The sequence below is a fragment of the Notolepis coatsorum genome (genome assembly GCF_963971535.1).
Source record: "Notolepis coatsorum genome assembly, chromosome: 3".
NCBI lineage: Eukaryota > Metazoa > Chordata > Actinopteri > Aulopiformes > Paralepididae > Notolepis > Notolepis coatsorum.
The window spans coordinates 23,962,875-23,980,436 of NC_140167.1; the positions used below are offsets into that span (position 1 = coordinate 23,962,875).

General features: G+C 40.6%; 1 protein-coding gene across 1 annotated transcript in view; it reads left to right on the forward strand.

Annotated features, from left to right (window-relative positions):
- The window catches only part of wdr43 (WD repeat domain 43), a 50,898-nt gene extending 39,199 nt beyond the window's left edge, over positions 1-11,699 (forward strand). Inside the window, exons 17-18 of the mRNA XM_084309887.1 lie at positions 6,440-6,501; positions 9,998-11,699. Of these exons, the coding sequence (XP_084166013.1) occupies positions 6,440-6,501; positions 9,998-10,144 (209 nt within the window). The 3' untranslated portion in view covers positions 10,145-11,699. The remainder of the gene's footprint in view (positions 1-6,439; positions 6,502-9,997) is intronic.
- Positions 11,700-17,562: the final 5,863 nt, after the last annotated feature.

The following is a 17,562-nucleotide window of genomic DNA, read 5'->3' on the forward strand; positions in this document are numbered from 1 at the left end:
GAAAACTTGTCTGGTTCTTCTTAGCTCTCTCTCTCTCGCTCTCTCTCTCTCGCTCCCCCCCCCCCCCCCCCCGGGTTACTTTCACATCTCAGTTATTCAAAAGGTGCCTCCTCTCTTCCTCCTCCAAGCTCTTTTCAGTCTTTATAAGTAGATGGGGAAAGTTGTTGGAATCCTATCTGTAGTTCTGAGCTGTGTTACGACATCTTATTTCCTTCCAAAAAAAAAAAGAGCTTGTTAGAAAATGTATGAATACAGGTTTATTGTGTAGCAGCAGGGGTAAATACAGGCTGGTAGGGATGTGTGTGACTAGACATTCATTTAGTTGAAACCACTAGTAAAATGTGTGAAAACCGCTGTATATTTTGTTTTGAGTGTTCTGAAAACCAAATGTATTTTTATTTTTTATAGAAGTTAACGCACATATAAAGTAGTGATTTCTGCACTGTTTAGATGTGTAGTGAATGCAGTGGGGTGGGTCATTTTAATGTAACTGACCGTTTTCTTCTTATGGACTCTTGCCACTTAGTATTGTGGTTTCTCATTGAATTTGACTGGTGATGTAATGCTTCATCTTTGTCAATGGGACTTTTAACCTGCCAGTGACCCTCCACTCAAATGTGTGATTGGGGGTGGTTGGGGTTCATCTTGCTGAAGACTCCTGTTGCCCAGCAACCAGGTGCAGCAGCATTTGCATCCTCCCTGTCCCCACTCTGTTTTGGCCTAATTTCTGTACCGTATAAAACATTTTATTGAACCACATGGAGTGCCTTTCATGAAATAATTTAAACTCCACATCACGTTACAATCCCATTAACGCCCAACACTGCCAGTGAGACCGTAGGAGTTCATAAAAGATGCCACCTGTCGCCGAGCGTCTGAACGTGAGGTTGTTTCCATTTAGATCTAAAACGAGCATGAAGCCGTCCAGACCCACAGCACAATTCTAGAAGTCCCCCTCAGTACAAGTGGTATTCAGAGAACCAAGGTTGTTAACGTAAAGGACCATTCACTCGCAAAGTACGCTAGCGCACCTCGTGGCTCATCAATTCATTTTACAAACGCAGACTGGGAAATGCACAAAGGTGTGCATGTTAACGGGAAATAAACTTGCTCTACAGTTGAAGAAGTGCGAGTCGATTCTCAACGTAATCACTGACTCCCAGAGATGGGGAAAGGTTGAAGAATGAAGTTGCCTTTTAGCAGCTGGGAGCAGTTTTTGTTAATATGTTGCGTTTGAGGACTATTCGGGGGAGATGCAGCTCAAGGCATCACTTGGTCTGACCGCTCTCCACGCTATGTTAGTGCTGTGCCATAGCAGGAGAAAGTCGCTACTGAGCACGTCCGCCCTTGCCAGATCGTCCGTGAGTGAGTGAGTCATCCCAATTTGCCGTGCATAGCCCACAGCGTCTGTCTGCTCTGCCTCTGGGAAAGGTTTTGGCACTCTGTTAATGTATCACCCATATGTTATATGTTGGGAGCGACAGTCTACTGGTATCAGTTTAACGTTATAGGTGTGGGTTCATATTTAACTGGGATATGTCTAGGGATGACCTTCGAAGCTTTTTTTGGCAATCGAAGCTTCGGGGCCGAGCTTCGATTTTAATTCGAAGCTTTGAGGGGGGAAAAAATTAAGAAAAGATTATATTAATTATGACATTTTTTATTTTTTATCTTATGTTGTGGGACTTGTACAGCACTTTGGTAAACTTTGTTGTTTTTAAATGTGCTCTATAAATAAAGTGGATTGGATTAATTAATTAAGTAGCCCCTTTCGTGACTGTGACGCAGCCAACAAGGTTTTGCTTGGCTGCGCTGTCTGGGTGCAGTGGGGCTGCTCTCACAGCCAACGACATTACATACTTATGTTGCAACCTTCGTCTATCAAGCAAACAATTATATTATATTTAATTTATAATTATATCAGACAATGCACCTACAAAAGCAGATGATTACAATTAAATTAGCCAACTTGGTAACACATTAGTCATAGCAGCATAGGCATAGCCTTATTAATGTTTTGTGTGGCGTCGCCGTCGTGTACAACGATACTTACGTTTTTTAGGTGATTTGACAAAGTTGTTGTAGAGTTGTGATATGCCATTTTCTTCTGGCACTCTGCTTTTTGGGCATTGTCAAAGTGTAGCCACACGTCTGATGACTTCTTCGTCGACATGTCTGCTGCACATGTCCTTGTTGTTTTCAACACAGATAATCTCCACGTGCTTGTTGTAGAGAGGTGTAGTCGAGGCGCTGCTTACTTTCGTTTCATTGGAATGGAGGCGGTAAGGCGCCGCTTACTTTCGTTTCATTGGAATGGAGGCGGGAAGGCAACGCTTACTTTCGTTTCATTGGAATGGAGGCGCAATATGTTGGAGGCAAAACATTTAAAAAATTTTTATTTCTTTTTACTGCGATTTTATTTATTTTTTTTTATGTTCGAAGCTCATGCCATCGAACAAAGCTTTGAAGTGTTTAAGACAGCCCTAGATATGTCTGCATGAAACAATACATGTTGAGGGATCGTTTACCCATTAGGGTTACAATTCTGAATCGAAAGTAAGGAGCGTTCAATAATCGAATTCGACTTAACCGAAAGTCAGGTCTTTGGTTTGGAGGATTGTTAAACCCCTACCAGGCAGGTAGTGGTATGGTCATGGCGTGACAATTATGCAAATCCACTTTACACAATTATGTAAATCACAGTTAACTCATATGGTGAGAATAATTACGAATCACAGCAATAAATATAAAAACAGTCTTACCTTAACACATTGAGAGCCACGGACGCGTTTTGTTGTTAGTTCATGCCAACCTTTGAGTGCCCCCGACGCTATATAGCGTTTGTTTGTCGTTTTTTTTTTTTTTGTGATTTGAATTCATATTTCATCAATCGAGCCTCGGGTTAGTGCTGCAGAGTCTCTCTGAGCTCAATTGGGAAGATACCGCCCCCTATCGTCTCTCCCTGTGTAACTGCACCCCATTACTTTACACTGCTGAATGGGGGGTGGCCAGTTTGCTCATTTTACTTTTCCCTCAAGGCCAACTGAAGGATCGATTGTGCTCGCCGGCCCGGAAAACGCGTGGATTATATATTTACAGTACCAAACACTAATCAATAAGCATGATCGATATTTGGAATGGCGATCAGGAATTGGAATAATCTTTTTGGATAACATCTGATCTCGGGTAAGGAATTTATTTTACCAGTCTTAGGATAATCAGAGCTGTTTTCACAGAGATATAAGCGCTTGCCCTATCCGTGTGTCTGTGTGTGCGCGATCAGGAAATGAGAGAATCGATATTTCAGCCCGCCTCTAGCGTGCATAAGTACACATATACTATCGATAATCTAGCGTTCTTTTTGAAACTATTCATAAATAGGCTGAAAAATTACAACTAGGGATGCTCGATATTGGCTTTTATACCGACTCTTAATTTCCGATACCGATATCAACCGATACCGATATATCCAGGGTTCCCCCCCCTAATTTCAGGTAATTAACATTACATATCTCTTGTTGTGGAATTAACACAACATTATGCATACTTTTGACAATAAATAAAATCTGAATTTGTTCTTACTTGCTTGCCTGGGTAAATAAAGGTTATAGAAATGTAAAACAAAAAATTGAAAACCGATACAGATATTTTCCGATATCACATTTTAATGCCGATATCGGCCCATAATATCGGTAGGCCGATAATATCGGACATTCCTAATTACAACGTGTTTGTGTATGCTAGAATATTCCAGTAAATGCCTTTTATCATGTAATCTATATATTTTCCTTGAAAACGAGGGCTTTTCAAAATGCTATAAAACGGAAATTAACCGATTAAAAGAAGAAAAAAAAATAATAAAAACCGTTTCGACAATGTTGACTGCAAACAAGTCATTGATAAGCGACAGGCGGATTAGACACATAGCCATAATTTAAGACAGAGATTATGCATTCACAACGCTATCATTGAAGTGGGTGGTGGCATTTAACCACGTTTTACCATGTTAATGGCCGGTAATCAAAGTGTTAAAGGAAAACTCCAACATTTTGGGAAATTCTTGTCTAACTCCAGGGAAGATGTTAAATAAGCTAATTTCCCAAAATGTTGGCGTTTTCCTTTAAACTACATTTGAAGAAGTTTATTCAAGATACCGACAATTCTTACGGTAACTGAGTCTCTCTGGGTCCCTGCTAATCAGGGACAAAGCATCATTACCTCTGCCAATTGCAGCTACGTCCAACAGAGATAACTCAGTCGCAGCTGAGTTTATCTCTTGTTTCTAGCTCAACTACCCCCAGCGTTCAATCAACTTCTGGAGGAGAGACTGAATAGTTTAACATCAGCTTATATAAGAAATAAAGGAGGGTCTTTATCATGCAAGGTGATTTATCGTATGGGTTATTGGACATCTGATTTATGATGTAAATGACCTTTATCCAATCAGACCATTAGTTTTGATGAATACCAAAATCCCATTTTATGTTCTGCCCCTTATCCAGAGGCCTATCTACGGTCAAATCTTTTATCAGTTCGACACATAATTCAACTTGCTGTCAACAACATGACATGACACTATTCACAATCACATGATACTTGTTATTGACACTTGTTATTGACACTCGACAATTGACAGGCATGGCCTCAAGTGACCTTTAATATGACCTGATTGTGTGCTAGTGGAGGGATATGGTATTACAATCAATTAATATGAATATAATAGTGTTTATTATCATATTTCTACAACAGTCACAATTTGGTGGTTATACAACTGCTGGCCACATGTCCCGGTTTGACAGTGGTAGGATACTGGATCTACTTCCATCTGCTCCATTTGCTTCGACATTCAATTGTCTTTCATGTCTGTCACTCCACAAACTGAAAAGGCATCCTCTCCCTATTAACTAGCAAGTGTCTTTGCGTGAAATGTTTGCTCTAAAAATAGGTTATTCCATTTGTAATGCAATTCAATCAGATTAATTCATGTAATTATTCAATCTGTGAAACTAATTGAAAATGCCCATCTCAAACATACAATGCGTTCTGTATGGTAATTGAGTTCACACGGCGGCTGATGTATGCCTGCATTTATATAATCTGGAAAATAATTCTAATATATATATATATATATATATTTTGGCACTATTTAATTTGTGGCAGCTAGACTGTATTACTGATGATTCTCCATTTAGCCTAAGCATTTAAAATAGATTTTGTTATGGTTATTATTGGGCTACTGTCCATGTTTCTTACTGCAAGCAATCTTTTTGCTGAGCATGTTAGGCCTGGCATTATTTTCTCAATTGTTTTTGTTCAAGTGAAATGAACACACATCCTCATATAAAGTAGTGATTTCTGCAGTTTTTAGATGTGTAGTGAATGCAACGGGGTGGGTCATTTTAATGTACTGATGTAACTGACTGTTTTGTTCTTGGACTCATGCCACTTAGTATTGTGGTTTCTCATTTCACTGACTGGTGATGGAATGCCAGAAAGAAAATATATTAACACATTTTATTCCAACTGTATTATTGTGTACCTTTGCCATTTTACCATAATAGAATGAATGAATATATGTTTCTTAGATGGCGACAGTGGGTCAGGAGGTAGAGCAGTCTGGTAATCATCAGAAGTTTCCCGGTTTGATTCCGGTTCTTCCCGGCAGCGTTAAGTGTCCTCGAGCGAGACACTTAACTAACCTAACCTCTCCCGATGAGCAGGTCGGCACCTCACATGGTCGCCTCCGCAGTTGTTGTTGTGTGAATGTGAAGCATACGTTGTGAAACGCTTTGGATAAAAGCTGCTATATAAATGCAGCCCATTTACCATCTAGGTGAGAATAGTGCATTGATGGCAACATCCTAGACTGTTCCACAGTGGAACAGAGATGGCTAAAAGGGTTCTCACAGATGCCACGCAGCATTAGCAAGTAGACTCTCCCACTCAGTTGGAGAGTCCACTGTACACCTTAAGTCCCCTGAAAATGTATTGAGGGGCGACGTCTGTGTAAACGTTGGGCTTCTGGAACACTTATGGGTTTGAATACTATTTGATTTATTTTTCTTTAAAATATTTTCAAACATAAAAGCAATGTCGCCTTCCGCCTCCTGTCTCTGACCGCCCCGTCACAGGAGCGTGGCTCAAGAAGTTACACATTGACTCTACTCTGCTCATTATCAGTCTATTGTGTTGTCACAACCGAATGGGCCCATAATGTTATACAATTATATTTCCATTTAGAAAGATGGATTGTCTATCGATCGATCTAAATGCAAATACACCCCCATTCCCACTGGAATTCAATCACAACCCCCATTCCCACTGGAATTCAATCACAAATGGGAGTATTTTATTATCTTCATCTAAAAATGTCTTGGGACTTGAGACTCCACAGCTTAACAACTTACACATGTGTTTTTGTTTCTCCATCTTTTCTTAGAGTCATCTGATGAAGATGAGGCCTCAGGCGATGAAGGTCTCCCTGATGACGTTGACTCGGATGTAAGTCACCACAATTATCACCACATTTAACCTCTTAAGCCCGATCGGCCTTGTACCAGTACAAGATTTATTTCACATCACAAATGGATCAATACAGTCCGTATTGAGTGATGTTGTTTCTTTTTCAAATGTAGCCAAGAGTAAAGACCCTAACCCTATCAAAACAGCAGTCAACGTTTTCAGCACTAGGTTTGTTTAGCAATGATTTTAAGTGTTATTAGCTAAATATGAGCTTATAAAAATCTCTGCACATTGCATCGGAAACCCGATGATTTAGACGCGAGGACATGACGCCATCATGAAATCCTTGTAGTCCTAAGAAAGAAGACTACTTTCTTAGGACTACAACGATTCCATGACTGCGTCATTTCCTTGCATCTAAATCTTCCGGTTTCCCATGCAATGCGCAGATATTTTTATAAGCTCATATTTAGCTAATAACACTTAAAATCATTGGCCGATATTATATCGGTGGCCGATATGTCGTGCATCACTAGCGATATGCCCAATACAGCTAGTTTTGGTGATTTCTAGTAATCCCAGGAAAAGACGTGATAATAGCTCTTTAGTGGAATACACAAAACAAACACGTTGTCATTTTTCGCCTGATTATCGAATCTTCCTGAAATCAACGCTAGATCATCAATCATTATTATCCTTCCTCGTGCAAGAATGAAAAGAGCCTTGGACCGCGGGGCTCCCCCCCCCTCCTGCCACCAACGGCACACAGCCACACATACACACACAGAGACAGCGTCGATCGGGGTAGAAATAAATATCGGATCAACAATCAAATTTATATATAGTGTTCTTACCTTGTATCTGATGTAATGCAAAAGAAATAATCAATTATCTGATCGCCATTCCAAATACTGCTTGTGGACGTCCTTTTCACATTACCGACCGTTGCACACTGACGGGCGGGCGGGGTTACTGTTCCATGCCATCGTTGTTGAGGCCTACCTCGCCTGAGTATTTAAACCCCGCCCGCACGGCTCGGATCGTCCCAGAAAATAAACCACACTATTCCCAATGGGGTGCAATACCAGCTGGAAGGTCTAGGCGGCAGTATTTGCCCTTTTGCGAGCTCAGACCCATTCCCAACGATAACATCAGGCTGGATGGATGAAAATTAATGGATATCGCTATTAACACTTCCAGTGCCACCAGGTGGCGCCAGACTTAGTGCTGGAATGCCACCATCCACTTTAATGTTAACGTTAATATCGCCTAATCTATGTTTTAAATTATGGCTATGTGTCTAATCTGCCCGTCGCTTATCAAAGAATCATTTTCCAGTCAGTGCTGTCAAGCCAGATTGGTTTTTTATCGCTTCATTTCCGTTTGAGAGCATTTTGAAAAGCACCCGATTTGAGGTAAAAAACAGCCCATTCTGGGCCATTCTGTGATAATCGTCTTTTACTGGAATTTTCCAGAACGTTGATATTTGTCGGCCTATTTATGAATCGTTTTCAAATAAACACTAGATGATCAATATTATACGTACACGCACGCCCATTCGAGGCGCGCGCTGATAATAGCTGCTTTCATTTCCTCGTCGATTTTACAGTGAAATCGCGGGAGCACATTTCACAAAACAGCTTATATCTTCATCAAAATGAGTCTGATTATCCTAACACTGATAACATAGATTCCTTACCTGACATCAGATGGTATCCAACTGGTATATTCCAATTCCTGATCACCATTTGAAAAAATCGATAAGTGTATAGATCTAACGTGTATACAGTAGAACTCATGATCCGCGGCGCTCAGAGGATCCATAATGAACTCTGGTAACCCCGGCTGCATCAGTGGACTGGAAAATGTGGAGTACAGGATTTTTTCCCCCATCCATTTTCATTGAGTCCATTCCAAAATCCCTGATGTCATCTGGGAGACGATAGGGGGCGCAACGTAAACATGTTGTTGGGAGGTGAGGCTGGTCCCGGTGTAGGCCAATCAGCATGTCACTCGCTGTGATTGGCCCACTTGCCTTGAGTCGTGCATTCCCGCATTTACCTTGCTCTCGTGTGGAGGAGAGATTAGCAAAAATGTTGTTTGGAACTATACAGTTACATATTTGGACATTGACAGACTTTTAAAAAGGAGGAGGCACATATAGAAATTGTTCACCGTTCACCTGATTTGAATGTAAATACCCTGAAATTAAAGCTGAAAGTCTTCAGTGAATGATGAGAATTGTGTTGATGTCCAAATATTTCTGGACCTAAATGCTCAAGCCTCCACAACTACAAACAACCTACCTGGAAGTCATTGAGATTGGCCTCAACTAGAGCTGCCGCGATTACCGCATTACCGCGGTATCGCTGTTACATCACGCCCACCGCAAGAGTAGGCTGAATACCGCGTCACCGCTGTTTTTTTTTTTTTATAATAATAAAGCACCCTTCTCTCGTTGGGCTTGCGGCTCTGCAGATATACCCTACTCCTCTATCGAGGTTCCAAGCGACCCTATTGGGTACCAGAAAAGTCATGTGAAACATTGCAGACCACTGATTGGTCAGAAGAGAGACGCGTCACACGATGGATCGTCTTGCAGTGCTTTTACTTCCTGAATCTCAGCCATTGATCAGAGCTCAGTCACAACACGGCTAATATACGTTAGCTCCCACCGGAGACCGGAGTGGATTACCGTCGCTCCTCAGGGAACGAGGCATAATTATTTTACTGCAACGAAATGTTATAATAAAAGCCCTTCGTTCTATACACTTGTCTGATTGAAAACTTTATTAACAGACCGCAGAATGGGTACAACTCTGCACGCTCTGAGCAAAGAAAGGAACTGAGATATGAATTGAGTAACGCTTGCCTTGCTATGGTCCGGTAAATACGAACGTGTAACTATATAACGTAATGCCACAAAACGAATGCCTTTGTAATCATAAGTAGTAACGTTATAATAATAATAAGAAGAAGAAAGGGTCGCGACACAGAGGGGATACTTCGAATCCGTGTTTCACTTTTAACGAATGCGTGCTTGCCGAATCCCAAACAATATTCATGCTGCAAAGTCATCCTCTAAAGATAGACATTTAGACTAGAGGCAGGCTATATGCTATAAAGAGTAGACTACAAAAAAAAATGCATTCAAACTTTTTTTTTGTGTGTGTGCGGTAATAACCGCAGCGGTAGGAAATATTTCGCAAATGTGTGCGGTAAGGAAAACATCAATACCACGGCAGCTCTAGCCTCAACTATAATTGCCATCGTTTACTGCTCTGACATGAAATCGGTGAGGTAATGCAGTCAAACAGCCACCTTTTGACAAGAGCCCCGCTTTGTTTTGCACTTTGTTCACTTGTTTTGGTCTGGCATGTGCGTTGGAGTTTTGTAACTTATTATACTGTAAATTCTGCCAGACCTCTATGCAGAACATTTTAATTGCAACAGTATGTCTCCTTTAAAATCCCCCGACATGCAGATTTAAAGGTCCAGGACAGCGGTTGACTTATGTGTATTCTTATCTTTTCAGAACTGGGAAGAGGAAGAGGCAAAGATGGAAGAGGTCAAGGAAGGACAAATGGAAGACGAGGAGGATGACGACGAAGACAGTAGAACAGAATCCAAAGCCAACGGCGAAGAAGACATGGATCACGAGAACGAGAGCGAAGAGGAATGAGAGAAAACAACCAATCGAATGCAAATTTGAAAAAGAAAAAAAATGGACCTGAAAGATTTATATATATATACTTTCATTTTATTTTCATGCTTTTTGATTTTACTATCAGAACAAATACATGATTTTACGACATCACGTGCAAAAGGAACAGATGGAATTGTGATTCTGGCAGCGTGGTCTCTTTGTCATGCCATGCCATGACATAGCCACTAGGGCGGTGATGTCAGGCTAGCCCTAACCCCCTTCCCCAACCAAGCGGCCATCTCTGCATTTTGGAAAACACACTTTCCCGGAATCCATGCAGGTCTCTCCCCCGCTTCCTCCGTTCCGCCCGTATCCCAATTCTTCAGCTTTCCGGCCGTCGGGAAGAAGTGCATCTGGCCCCCCCTCTGGATTTTGAATTAAAACAAACTCAAAAGTCAAAACATGTGGCTGTCACTCTCTTGAACTTAGGCTTTGTTTGCCTACATCGCAGTCTCATATTCAAGATTTCACAACACTTAAACCAAGTATTAACGTGCGACTAGTCTTTAACGAAAGCCCCACTGTATATCCAGGTATATTATATTGCCCTCTTCCAATCGTTAGATGACACGGCACGCAGCTAATGGTTAGGAGCACCCCGGGTTCTACAATCCCATACCGTTCAAGCTGTCATTTGCAATTCACACCACCAAGAAAAACAAAAGGGGGGCATATGTAACTTGAGATTCAAGAGTGGGCATTATTTTCATCAATCATGCTCATAACTTTCTTTTTGCTTTGTCATTGTTCAGCCCAGGGTGCAATTCACATGCTTGCTATGTAGGCTACCTGAAATAGGGATGGGCATTTTCAAGCAAAAATACTATTCGATATTCACTGGGAACTGACCGCTATTCAAAGATTTCTTTGTTCTTTTGTTGTTGAATGGCGGTCGACAAACTGTTTTTAGGTGCTTTAGCGCCACCGTCTGGCAGTAGTAACATGTTAAACACCAGAAGATATATTTAAGACGAGATGGTGGTCATATATAAACTTTGATTTGCTTTTTATATAATTTAATGACTTTAAAAGATATTTGAAAATCATGACCCATCCCTACACTGAAACATGTCTTAAGTTTCACGGGAGTGCACACATGCAAACATTTTGAAAGGGTTCAGAGTTGGGATTCAGGGTTGGATTCATGGCCTCCCCTGGCTGTTTTTGTACAGAATACTGCTTGTTTCAGTTGGCTCACAAGATGTGACTATTCATGTCCAACACACAATGTAAATCTGTAAGTACACTGCAGTGTTTGTCTGAGCCCTCACCCTCCACAGCTATCTCCACAATTCCTTGGGATTAAATGAGTTCCTGTAAAGTCTCCTGAACACTTAATTTGTTTTCTTTTTCTTTTTTTATTTCCTCACTTGTTCCAACATTTGTTTCCATTTATGTCCTCTCTTGTGTTGAGTTTTTGGGGCATGATGACCATGTCCGTTGCCTTGAACCCGCTGCCGCTGGGGCCCCGCTTGAGAAAAATGAAATGTGAACGTTGCTCCATCAGGTGAATAAATGGGTTTTCAAAGTGGCTTATCGTGTCTGATGTAGGGGAAGTGATCGTGCCGAACTTTGTGGGCCGGTCTCAAGGGCAAAAAGTGAAGTTCATTTATTTTTTCCCCAGGGACGGTGCACATTAATCAACGTCTTCAGTTTCCACATCAATGTAAATGTGCCAGAATTAGCTAATGAGCTAGTTTCCATCTGTAGTCCCTGCCTAACATGCATGTCTTTATGGTGTCGGAGGAAACCCACGCGAACACAGGGAGAACATGCAAACTCCACACAGAAAGGACCCGTGCTGGGGTTTGAACCCAGGACCTTGCTATGAGGCAGAAGTGCTAACCACTGTACGTACCACTGAGTCTGAAATGATGCCTCGTGTTGGACAGGAGTAGGAATGCACCAATGTTACCGCTTCACTGCAGACGACAAATTCAAAACCCTAAACTTGGGACTATGAAAGCTGATGCGGAGTACTGATTCAGTCTTTTACTGAATACAGATTTTGAGACTGACTTTGGTGGTTTAGTCGTCATACGTTTTTTCTCCTTTTTGGCGGTTTCATCTTACTGTTAAATGCAGGACATCTTGTTTTGATTTGACATGTTTCATGTGACCCTGGTATCGGCATTCGTATTTAAAGGTGCACTATAGTTTTGTGAGAGTCGGAAGGGAATAATTTCTAAGGTATATTTTTGTAAATTAATACAACTGAGGAAAGCTGGATCCTTGGAACACTGCTTGAATCTAGGACACTTGCATAAAAGTTACCATTTCATTGCTGTCGTTTACAAAGGCAGGGCCCCGCAATTTTGATAAACATTCTAGGCTTTTGTTTGGTTCACGGTGCCTTTTCGTTTTTAGTAAGTAGTATTTTGCAGGCTCCTCGAACAAATCCCCATCATTGAAACTGCATAGTGCACGAAAAGGAAGTCGAGGAAGTATTTCAGAATTTATTTTCCAATTAAACTTTAATGGCTCAAATGGCATTTGCACTAAAGATGACTGTCCATGTCCTCCGGAAGGCCATCCTGTTGCCTCATCTTAGCCACGCTTTTTTAGTGTATACTGTAATTTAAATGTTTTCTACACCTTAGCTTGAACCAATTAAAGACTATGTGTCTGGAGTTCTGGAGTGTTCAGAGCAAATTGAGACCTTAGTGTTGTCTCACCAGATTATTTTGAGGCTAGAGCAGCGAAGGTGGGTGCCTTGTTGAAACACCAGTGGTCTCCGTTTGCTCTGTACATGCTCCAGAACTAGATTAATGTAAAAGAGAAAAAAATAAATGTTCGCTTTAAAGAGGTAAGTATCGATGTAGCTGGATGAAGTTTCAAGGTGAAAGTGGTCTGAATTAATTACAAATTTAGTAAATAAGACAACTCGTGATTGCATATAGAATAGAATAATGGGTGCTGGATCCTCATTGTAAGTACCGTAATCATAAAAAGAGACCAGGACAACACTTTTTAATGATGTATTGCCACACAGATGTTGGTTTCAGGCAAGACGCTCTTCCTCAGCGTGCATTCTGGCATTATTTTTATCAAGAATCAAAAGACCCAGGTGGGGTCAATTATAGACACCATCAACCTGCACTACAGGCACCTCCAGTCCCAGCAGGGGGAGCCCTAACAATTCCAGTCACAGAGTCTCATGGTGTAGGTTACAACAACAAAAGAAACACAGAAAACTACACAAGTTATGTACTTCATGAAAAAACAAGCAAATGAATTTTATTTGGGAATGAGGTACCAAGGAAGTGTATCCAACACACCTCCCTTTGGAGGAGGATTCTGTCCCTGTTACCACCTCTATGGCATCTCCACTGTCTCAATGCCCACAACATCGTTCACTCAAGCTGTGGTTCTGGCTATTAAAGTGCCACCAATTATTTATCATCATGCTCACGAATAGAACACTGTTCACAGATCCTATTTTTTTACTTGTTTTGTTTTGCCGACATAATATAAATTATATGGACAGTGTTTCACGTGATTCTGCCCCTATCCTTGTTGTCAACACCAGACTTGCGATGGGTACAATTATTACCCTTAATCATAGAATAACGACAAGGAAACCCTAACCCTGTTGGGAAGTGGTTGTTGTGCTGGTTGAGGTTGTCTATAATTGACCCCACCTGAGTCTTTTGGTTGTTGAGTTGCTGGAATACACACCGTCTTGGCCATAATGTCTGTGTAGCCAATTGGAGTCTAGTCTCCTTTTTTTTTCTAGCATCTATATCCGGCCCCACACCCTTACAAATTAAGCTTGAGTAATATATGATGTATCTTATGTGCATGTTGTCATCAAAGATACTGTATGAAAGGCTATGATTAGATTAATTTAGTGTCATTGCACAGCATAAGGGAAATAATTTGGCATCTAAGTAAAGTGCATTAACAATGTACAAGTGATTAAGTGTGATATAACAAGCTACTGGTAATATAGACTAAACTGTACAGTATAATTATGCTTTACAGTGATACAGATACAGGTATAGATAGGTATAAAAGGTGACACATGTATAAATATACTATGGTAGTAAACCACACTGGCCAGTGGTATAACTATTAAGAGTATATATAATACAGGTATGTAATGTGCAAGTTGAATATCACCTATATCATGTGTCGGTTATTGCACTTTTTACTTCTTACTGATGACTATTTTTAAACTGAATCATTTTAAACTATTCTTATTATTTGCTAGATCAAAATGTGAAACACTGATTATTTATGACTATTTTTAAACTGAATCATTTTATTCTTATTATTTGCTAGATCCAAATGTGAAACACTGTGATTATTTGTTCATGAATTACAGGAGTATTACTGAATAGAGAGCCTATTAGGATGCTAGATCCTAATGTGAAACACTGTGATTTGCCATATCTTGCTATGCTCGCTCATGCCTGTATTTTTTATGTCCGTTCTATTTTATAATTTTTTGACTATTTTTAAACTGAATCATTTTAAACTATTTTTACTATTTGTGTTACTGAAAACTGTAAGCGGAGAGCCTATTGGGATGCTAGATCCTAATGTGAAACACTGATTCTACCTGTCTATCTTTTTATGCTCGCTTATGCCTGTATTTTTTGCTGTTGTGAAGCACTTTGAACTGCAACCTCTGTATGAAAAGTGCTATACAAATAAAGTTATTATTATTATTATTATATCTGGTCAATGGTCTCGTAACTACACACCCTCAAGACCCCTACGCTCTGCATCTTCTGGCCTAGACCCACTCCTATCCAAACTTCGGTGGGGATTATCAAAGAGAAGCAGGCTATTCTCTGTCCTTGCTCCACAATGGTGGAAGGAACTTCCCACCACAGTCAGGAGAGCCGAAACCCGACCAATTTTCTGCCATCAACTAAAAACATGCCTCTTCAATCGATATCTGAAATGATTTTTGTTTTTATAAAACTAACTGTCATACTGTCTTTTACTATCATGCACTTTGCTACTAAATAATCTTCCTTGCCTATATTACTACCTGCTATGCTAATATGACTTTACTACTATGTACTCAAGACAAAGTTAAACAGAGTTGTACCCTTCCTGCTGAACTGTTGTACAGAACTTGTAAGTCTCTTTGGATAAAACTGTCGGCTAAATGTGTAAATGTGAATCTAAACTCCAGTATTGAGACATTTTGTCACAATTTCTTTTAGCTGGTGTTTTTTCATTAGGCTACAGTCTTGAGTTTACTTTGTGGCTGTTCAGTGGTGCACAGGTCCCATGCTTTCCCCGCCCCCCAAAGTGATTACGTTTTTGTTAGCCCCCCCAACCATCAGATATCACCATCCCTGGTCTAATATATCCCAAATCTTATAAATCAAGATTATACTATTAAAAATGTATGACAATTATAGGTTGTCTCACACAATGATAGCATATCAGGGTGACAATCTTCCATCATTTTCAATGCAGCATTTCAATCTACCATTCGGTTATGACGAACCTTGGACTAAAAAAAAAGGGAGGAGACCAAAAGCACGTCAAATTATGTCACATTTCAACAAATTGGCAGCCTCTTAAAGCACTTTACATATCAACAAAGCTTTTGGCCGCACATTGTGAGCTGGCCTCAGGTCTTGGCTCCTGACACAGTGATGATGCAACTCATGCAAGGCCAAAAGGCAGAATGATCAGCGGGGGAAATAATGAGATTATAAACAAACTCGGCTGGAGTACATACAGGTGTGTTACATCCATTATCCAAATGGCAACGTGGGTGCTAAGCGGTTACTGAAACACATGGGATATAGGTCCCTTGGTACATTGCAGGCAATTCTTCTAAGGAAGAGAAGCAGAGAAGCAGGAGAATACATGGATGGATATTTAGCTGACTCTGCAATGGGCAATACGCACTGATGTCACACTGACCCAGGGCAATACATGGGACCGGACTGATGTCACACTGACCCAGGGCAATACATGGGACTGATGTTACACTGACCCAGGGCAAGACATGGGACTGATGTTACAGGGACCCAGGGGAAGACATGGGACTGATGTTACAGGGACCCAGGGGAAGACATGGGACTGATGTTACAGGGACCCAGGGCAAGACATGGGACTGATGTTACAGGGACCCAGGGCAAGACATGGGACTGATGTCGCAGGGACCCAGGCCAAGACATTTGGATTATGGGAGCAAAAAAGGACAGAAGATTCCAAATTTGTATGCTAAGAATGTCGTAATTCTCAATGCAAGAGTGTGTCTCTGAAATCAAGAGTTTTGATAAAGGCCTCCTGTAGAGAAAGGAAATGCGATTTTTAACATTTAAAAACATATTGAAAATCAACCTTTTCCTTCCCTAGAAAATCTTTTTTTCCCTTGTCAATTTGAATGCATATTCGGGGTGTGAAAAGCCCCTTTTAATATTTTGTTGGTATGTTCTTTCTTTTTTTAAATTATGCTCTCGTTGACGCAAGGTAGCCGAGAGGAGTGTTGCGTTCTGTGCAAATATCTTGCATTGAGAGTCAAAGATGGACAGAGCTTAAAGGAGTACTTCACCCACAAATTATGATTTGTATATAAATTGCTCACCCCGTAATGCCTTGAATTCATGGAGATTTTCTTTTCTTCTCGCATGTCTCCACAGTGAACATATAATAAAAAAGAAATACTTGATGAATTTAAGTTAACAGAGATTTGGTTTAACTGCAGCACAACTATATCAAAACATCAGCGATGTGGAATCTTAAAATGCCCATCTTAATGTGTCTTTTAACATTCTAAATCACTGCACAAAACACAGCGCTCGTCGTGTTAATTGACAGAATCCTAGATGCGTTTTGGCTAGATGACGCTATCCTCTCAATAATATTTCTGGAAAACACTGGTACCGACTTTGTATGAAACCGCCTCTCTTGTTTCTGAGTGAAACCCCCTGCTGATCTTGCACTCCAAGCAGCCTAAAACCAATATTCCAAGGATCTGTTCGCATTAACTCATTGGACGCCAGTCACGATGATAGTCGGGTTAACTCGCCATTGCTTGAGCGCCAATCACGAGTATAGTCGGGTTTTAATCGTTATTTCTTTTATTAGCGATATCCATTCATTTTCATCCATCCAGCCTGAAGGATATAGCAAGCTAGCATAGTATAACTGTAGATTGTGTATAGCATGTATAGTATAGTGTACATAAGACCCAGTGCCTCATCCGTAGCTAACTGTGTATGCACTATCGCAGGACCTTAGCATGTCTTACCATGCTTTTGTAAACTTCATGTACATATACCTGTTGTTATTATTGTTATTATTATTACTTGTATTGTTGCATTGTATTATTGCACATCGTATTATTGCACAAATGTCCTATTCCTGTCTATTACTTGTGTTGCACATCGCTGCGGGCATGACCCACCGCATTTCAC